The sequence below is a fragment of the Limulus polyphemus genome, unplaced genomic scaffold, assembly GCF_000517525.1.
Source record: "Limulus polyphemus unplaced genomic scaffold, Limulus_polyphemus-2.1.2 Scaffold7376, whole genome shotgun sequence".
NCBI lineage: Eukaryota > Metazoa > Arthropoda > Merostomata > Xiphosura > Limulidae > Limulus > Limulus polyphemus.
In genome coordinates, this window is record NW_013672986.1 from 32,326 (window position 1) to 41,111 (window position 8,786).

Sequence of the window (8,786 nt, forward strand, 5' to 3'; positions counted from 1 at the left end):
GGTTAGTCACTTTGTTCATAAACAGAACATGTTATTTTGTGACATACTACTAAGTATCACATACTGTGTGACCCCCCCCCCCAAAAAAAGAAACATCAGATAATACTTCTAAATCAATGGACATCAGACTGAAGAGTCACTTCACTGTTAGAACAAGTCATATTTTGTTCTGAGTCAATCTTTCCACTTCTCTCTATTAATATATAAATATATTATCTGGTATTTTTAAAGAGTAGTTAGTCAATAACCTTTTGAACCTTTTCATAAAAACAGCATAACAAAGTAATGTGTGCAAACTGTTTATTAAGGCAAGCAATTAAACAAGAAAAAAATATTTCAAATTTAGGTTCACTACCATTTATCTAACAACAACAACAAAAATAATATATATATTCACACACAAACATTACAAGTTAATCTGAGCCAGCATACACATAACTACAACATACCCCAGACAGAAATGACTCCTAGAACTACCCAGGTTGTCCAATCTGGCAGGTACTTGATAAATACCAAAGCCATTAAAGCTGATATCAAGATAAGATAGGCCTGCTGGAGCAACAAGGGCCCCTTCCAGTGTATACATATCATTCCCACAACTCCAAAGTTCCACATAATGACAGCCACAGTGATATAATCCATCGGAATGTTATACGCTCTTAAGACTTCACTGTTAAAAAAAAAAATTAAATATTTATATGTAGCAATTCTTCAGATTTTAATATTACTAAACAATGTCATAATAAATTGAAGAATATCCACACATGGATAATTATATCAAATTCACTTTCTCAAAACTACTGCACAGAATAAGAATCTGATATCGGGTATACATTCTTCTCATTCAGTTAAAGAACCTACTAATCAGTTCCATAACCAGACGAGGACAATAGGGGAATCCTGTCCCTTCAGGTATATATCTAAATTTCAATGTCAAAAATGGGAGCTTTTCACTATCTACAAGGAAATACAGCTGAAAATTCTATTGCAGATGTATCTCATCCAGAAAGGTGTTTTATTTAACATTGAAGGTTAGAAGATATACAACACACAGTGCTGAATATACATGCAACATAAAGTAATCAATCCATTATATATATATAAATTTGTAGCGAGGGTGAACATTACAAGGAGTTAAAAGGTTACATTAGTGGTTAATGTGAATCAGTGTTGGTCGGGTTAACCACGAAATTAAAGTTAAATTAACACAACCAATCAAATCTAGATATAAACAAGTTCTTCTACTGTTACCGGAGCCGTGATTATGTATGGAAGAAAACTGTCAAACACAAAACTATCTCGGTACATATTACAAAGTTACAGGGCCCATTCAAACAAAGAGAAAGAATTATTATAGCAATTTACAGAAACTGTATTAAGTATGTGTATGATGAGGTAAGATGGCTTAAGTACAGACAGCAGGCTAAGATGAGAGTAATATGACACCAGCACAAAGGTCATATTCTTCTCAATAAGCTACATGCACATATATGTAACAAAAAAAATTTAAAACCTCTCTTTAACAAACATTATTCATACAGAGATGAAATAGAATTTAAAACTTTTTAAAACAAGAGTAGGTTTATACAGCCACATGTATAATTCTGATGAAGGGCACACCTGCTCAACATATATACTAGCAAGTAATAGCATAAGATATAATGGACCACAAAGGTAATGATTTTAATTCTTTCAATAATAACACTAGCAAGTAATAGCATAAGATATAATGGACCACAAAGGTAATGATTTTAATTAGCTCAATAAACACACTTCTAGTGTGTTTATTGAACTAATTATAATCATTACCTTTACGGTCCATTATATCTTATGCTATTACTTACTAGTGTGTTTATTGAACTAATTATAATCATTACCTTTACGGTCCATTATATCTTATGCTATTACTTACATATCTTATGCTATTACTTAAATGGACCGTAAAGGTAATGATTATAATTAGTTCAATAAACACACTAGTAAGTAATAGCATAAGATAAAATGGACCACAAAGGTAATGATTATAATTCTTAAAAGAAACAAGACTGGTAAATTTACACAAGAATGGAGAAAACTGGGAGGTTCACTAATTACATTACATGTTGCTGCTCTTTAACTTCAGTTACCAACAGCAAATTACACAACAAAATCTCTCTATATCTGTTGAAGTCACTCCCACACGTTCCATCAATCTTGAAATGAAAAGTTTGGTATCAAGATAACATCGCAGTACAAATGCTCTTGCAAATTTTTTTGTTATTGTATAAAAACAAGCATGTTTCCTAAATACTAAATCAATCTTATTACTTATGCTAGACAAAATGTAAAACCTAACAGTTTTCAGTGGGCTAGCAAACAAACTATACATCCTGAGCAAGAGTTGTTTACATTAAATGGTAGTTCTGATTATAATAGAAATAAATCTTTAAATTATAAGATCAAATAAAAAGTATACAAAAATTTGATTTTCAAGTTTCTGCAGAGTAAGCTTAATTTAGAAACTCAGAATATATGGTATTCAAGTTTTCTTTAACCTACAAATTTCAAATTTATTAAAACTGTATAAACAAAGATTACCAAGGTAGTGTAGTATGCAAAATAATTTTCCTTACAAGTTAACTACCAAAACCTATTGTTTAAACATATTTTGGTGGACACTACTATCAAAATACTGATACTACAGTTAATTTTCTAACATCAGAAAATCACTATATTATGCTTTTAATTTGATTCGGAATCTTTCTGGCCAGGAATCACTGAAACAAATCTTCAGTTGACTTGTTAATATAAGGCTAACTCAATGTCTGAATACACGTCATACATAAAACACCATATATTACCTATTATCGGATCATGCTTATCAACTTAAGAATTTTATGACACAACACTTGAAAGTTATATTTTTTATAGGTAACATTCGAGTCAATTTTGTGATATTACGTGTTAAATTTAATTCACTCGTCATTCTCTTACAAGTACATCAAGAATAAATTTTCAACTCCCTACCAATATTATTGTATTTGAGTAAGTAAGCATGTCATGCTAATATAATAAAAAACTGACAAACAACGATTTATAAACATAATGAGGTGGTTTGGGGGAACATTGTAAATGTTTCTACATAATTTTTGTCTTTCTTCTTCAAAAGAAGACAGACCAATTTTCTGTCAAAACATGTAGTATATTCCCCCTAAATTAACCCACTTCAATATGCTTATAAATTATTATTTACCAATTAATTATCATTAATTTTATTTTTACTAGAAGTCGAAAAAAGTTTTTTTAAGAAACAATTATTTATGCCAAAAAAAATTTTTAAGGGCTTTTCAATGACATAAATGAAGTGTAAAAGACAAATTAGTCTTTAAGAAAAACACAGAGAAAAAAGAAAAGAAAACTCTGAAACATAGGCTTCAATATCACCATGACAATTTGTCAATATTAAATTTTACAATTGCAGGTAAAAAACTACAACAATAATCTTGAACATGAGTTTTAACAAAAAAAAAGTGTGAAAAGACAGAAATATTACCTCTAAGGTGATTACAACACTGATGGTTAAAATTATTTATTCACAAATTTACAAGCTAACATTTGACTGATATATGTGGTATAGTAGGAAAAAAATGTCACTGAATTACAAATGTCAAGTGCGAAGTGATTTTCATGTTGTAACTGAAAAACTATTGTTCATCCCTCAAATCTTAAATATTATTTGTGTAATCTCTAAAACCTCCTCAATACATTTCAAACATTAGGTTTTCAGTAAAACATTATATTTTTTCTGTTATATTTCTCTACCCTAACTCTATGGGGTCTGTCAATTTGACCGGTCTCGTAACCATCATAAAAAAATTAGGAAATAAATTTAAATTATTCTTTTTTTGTTCTAGAATGACTACAGATTATAACACAAATGTTTAGTCTAAATAGCTTGAATCTCATAACATTATACATTTATATATATTTATTCTTTTTTAATATATTGACCTTCCAACCATGTCTGGCTAACAATACAGAAGTTACAATGACGTGGCACATATGCACTCATGATATTTTATCCAATAACATAAGACTGACCTTTAGTATTTACAAAATGACCTGTCTTGGCTGTGTTTTCGTGAACTAGTATTTTGTAAAATACAGTCACATTTCAATTATTATACATCGTACATGTATATACATTAATACTATTTACAAATAAGCCTTAAACTTATTTTTCTTAAAACATAGAACAGTAAATAAAGAAGTCAAGCAAACAATTATCTTTTCTAGTTATGACCTTTGTACTCGTTTGCTGTTTGTCATAGGTTAGTTAGCCTTATGAAATTTCCCACATGGAGGATGTGAAAATAGTTTTAGGTTTTATATATATATACATTTTAAATAACCAAAAAAGAAAAAATTCTAAATTACTACATGTATATGGGCACCATAGAATTCCACTATAATTTATCAAATGTAGTAACTAAGCTGTATTTGGGTCTAAAAAAATATGAAATTTTGAGCTCTCAAAAGACTTACCTATCCCCTTGATATCTTGTGTGAAAAGAACAAGATTAACAAAATAACATGTCAAAATGGCTGAGAAAACCACTAGGGGGACATTCTGAGCTTTCATTTGATTATTCATATGTCATATATAGAAGTAAGTGTACATAAAAAAGAGTTTCCAAAATTTGAAAGAGGTGGGCAGGGGGCCAGTGTGTCTGATTCAGTACATTCCTGCTTACCAATAATGGTATTTTGACATCACACACACATCTAATTTGAACCAGTGCTGCATTCAACATACTACGTGACACACAAAAATCGATATTTAGCTGTGTTTTTTAATATTTACTTTTAAATTAAGAAATTGAGTAACATATAATACTAGAACTTGAATTATAATCTACAATTTGATACCAAACTTATTGACATAAATTCATAAAATAGTAGTTCAATAAAATTTTGAATGAAAGTGAACATACGTGATGACATAGCCTTCGACACATGACCCATCGTAATAGGGTTAGTTCCTCTGCTTTGATACAAAGCAAATTTTATTTAATTATTTAATCTTAGCACTATCTCTTGATAGTAAATCACAATCAGTAACAAATGAGGAGAAAAACATACATGTTACGAGTGTACAATAAATATGTTAGCAAATTGATGGTTTTATGTTATCTTATTCTCTGACGATAAGTGAGAGTATAGTTTATTTTTGGAAATTTCAACTGCAACAGTTAAAATCTGGGCTTACATTTCATCACCTTAAAACAATGAACTTTTTTTTAGGAATGTAAATAGGTGAACTTTTGATTTTAAAGGTAAGAAACATATGGTATCAAATACAGGTTCACGATACAAACTTTCAGACCTCTGTCATTGAATATTATTGTGTGATAGCTGTACTATAATTGTTTGTTATGGTCTCTTTTTTTTGTACATATAACTAGATAAAGAAAGCATGCTTTTAATTTAAACCAATGTTACTATATATTTTAAAATTGCAAAATGAGAAGTTGATAACCAGATTTATATATATATAGATAGATAGAGAGAAAGAGAGCCTTAAAAATGATATAATCCATTTTTAGTCATATTAAAACCTTAATTTAGATTGGTTAAAGTTGGTGAATTGAAGCTGGATGTTAACTTAAAGGTTTCTCTAGCTATTATTTGTTTACAGTTTAACCAGTGTGTTCCCTCTTTGCCAAATGACTGTAAAAGAAGACAGCCTTGGTAAGTCATTTGAGTACTTGATATGCATCCTGGTGATGAAATGAGTAAAGAAGCATTGCAAAACTGAAAATTACAAATTCAACATATAGCAATTGATTCATGTTTTTTCTTCCAATGTTATTTATATTTCCTGGCACATTTAGTGCTGTTTTTTCAAGATGTTTTACATGTGAGGTTACCCAGAACACTAAAGGTGAAGTTTTACCACAAATACATACAGTCTGGTTTGATTCCTTATAAAACATATACAACACTCAACTGAAATTAATATTAAAAAGTTTGACAAAAGTATACAACAATATTTTTAATTTACATTGATATACCATCAGTACATAACTGATACCAATACTCTATGTTTAACACAGCATGATATTTTTAAGGTTATTCTACACGTAAACATTTTAGAACTTACCCTAAATATATGTAAGAAAACAGGAACAGTAACATAAGTGAAGATATTATTAGCCATCCATGGATGACCTGAAAAAAAAAGTTTGGAGTCTTCAAATGACACACTTTTGTAAAAAGAACGTGCATTAATTGATAATTTTGTAAAATAACAACACTATGGATTTCCAAAGACTGCAATAACTCTGTTAAGTCTCAGACTTAATTAGTTATAAGCATGTATTCATGTTTCAGCTAAAATGACAGGGGCAACACGAAATAACACACAACTTACCTTGTAACAGCGGAACTTGTAGAGAAGGATGAGCAGAATAGTCATACATACTATCACACCCATCAAAATGAAAGCATTCGCAAAAGACTGCCAAACTTTGGTTCCTGTGTCCACTGTCTGATCAGTAAATGGTGTGTAGATCCTATAATTCAACAAATTTATATCAGACCATTATACTGCACACATACACATATATATATATACATATTATACATACAGATAATCTTAGTTTAGCTGATTGAAAGTTTCTCATATGGTGTATGTGACACAATCATTAGTATGTTATTACAAACAGGTACATTGTACGTAATCCCTGTTAAGTTGGAGTGAAAAAGGAACAGACTGAAACAAGAACTGATTTAAGAAATAAATGTATGTAAGTGCAAGATATGTATACATGTGTATACCATCTTTATATACAATCTATCTATTAATCTTATAAAATCAAACTTCTGCCTAATTTGAGCTTTTAACAATGGATATTATCTTAGGTTGCTTAGCACCAAGAGTCTGATATTAGTCTACGTACTGAAATTGTAAAATGAAATGTCTAGACAGCAAAACTGGAAAAAAGTATGGTAAAATTAAGCCCTAATTAGAGTAAAAAATATACACAAGTTACATTGGTAATTCATCTCTTTATCAAACAAGGCCATACTTAATAAAGGCTTAACTAATGTGGACTTGTAGATTTGAGTGTCTGCATGAGAATTCTTTTCTATTATTTTGAAATTGAAAGGTCTGATACGTCACCTTAATACCTGGCATTCAAATACTTCCTGCGAAGTTAGTTAACTAAGAACATAACTGACCATGGTTTAGGCCTAGGATCCTATATTTAAAAAAGTAATGTTGCAATAGAGATATTAATTTGACTGCAAATGTAGTAAAAGAGGGATAAAAATTATGTTCACAAGTTAATTTTTTTTATGAGCATTTAGATATAAATCTTTATATTCCTGAATCTTTCTGATCAGATCACTTCTTATAATTAATTATTAAGAACTGTAAAATCTGTCATTACAATATTTTTAACATCTTTTAACACATAAAAATTCTGTGATATAGGTCGAACGCATACTAGAGATGAATTGCCAATAATGATACAATGTGTGGAGAACCTAACATATGGAGACCCTATATAAAGAAGAAACCAAAGGAAAAAAAACAAAACAACAACAACAACAACATACCAATCAAGATCTGTTAAAACATCTGGAACTAGGGAACAAAATGCAGAAATCTTTCATATTAAGATGGAGAAAAGAGGTATAGTTAATATAACTAAACAACTGAAACAATCACCTAAAGACCTATTGACCAAAAGGAGCATCCTTCGAAGCATCTTATTCAGACAATGGTTAATGTGAAATCTCACTTATCTATATAGGTTGCAATGAACCAAGACCAGCTGGTTCATAACCTCAAGCAAAAAAGCATGCAGGTCTGAGGCAGGGCCCACACCTCTAAAAAACTGATGTAGGAATGGGGCTCTGAGCAAGACTAAAGGCCATAGAGCTGCTTGTCCCACTTCAGCCCCCAGTCTATCCAAAATGTATTTGTAAATATTTAGCTGTGAAGATGGAGGACTAAAGTGTAGAACCCCAGTTAAAACCTTGTCCAACTGCTAACAAAGCCTGGTGGCACTAAGTAGATGTAATGGGATAAACAGATATAAAATAAATTACAATTTGTTATAGAGATGCCTAAGTACTCTGGTGATCAGAATTTCCAACTTGAGCCCTCACAAGTGTTGAGGACCACACAAAGATGAATTTAGGACTGGATCAGTGTTATGTGTGTTGTTTATACACCATGTTTCATACAATCTGGACAAATATTTCATACACACTTAGAATGGAAATACTGAGATATGAATCTTATAATGCAGACATTGAACACAAATACTAATGCTCTCGTGATTCTGGAGGGCAGAAGAGACTGAGGTCATAACAAGTACAGAAATATAACCTGGTCATTCCTAAGGTAAATAAAGATAACATAATGACATTAAATGAACAATGCAGGTAAGCATTCTAAATGTCCAACACTTTTAAAATAGATAACTGCAACTAATGACTAAGAGTAGACAGACTGATCACTTCTGTATTCTAAATGTCCAACACCTTTAAGATGGATAACTGCAACTAATGACTAAGAGTGGACAGACTGATCACTTCTATGTTCTAAATGTCCAACACCTTTAAGATGGATAACTGCAACTGATGACTAAGAGTAGACAGACTGATCACTTCTGTATTCTAAATGTCCAACACCTTTAAGATGGATAACTGCAACTAATGACTAAGAATGGACAGACTGATCACTTCTGTATTCTAAATGTCCAACACCTTTAAGATGGATAACTGCAACT

General features: G+C 30.6%; 1 protein-coding gene across 1 annotated transcript in view; it reads right to left on the reverse strand.

Annotated features, from left to right (window-relative positions):
* Positions 1-7,482, reverse strand: part of LOC106474571 (presenilin-1-like) — a 25,739-nt gene extending 18,257 nt beyond the window's left edge. The window contains exons 1-4 of the mRNA XM_013935259.2: positions 7,459-7,482; positions 6,413-6,554; positions 6,143-6,210; positions 450-670 (exon numbers count right to left, since the gene is read on the reverse strand). Coding sequence (XP_013790713.2) covers positions 450-670; positions 6,143-6,210; positions 6,413-6,475 — 352 coding nt within the window. The 5' untranslated portion in view covers positions 6,476-6,554; positions 7,459-7,482. The remainder of the gene's footprint in view (positions 1-449; positions 671-6,142; positions 6,211-6,412; positions 6,555-7,458) is intronic.
* Between the last annotated feature and the right edge of the window lie 1,304 nt (positions 7,483-8,786).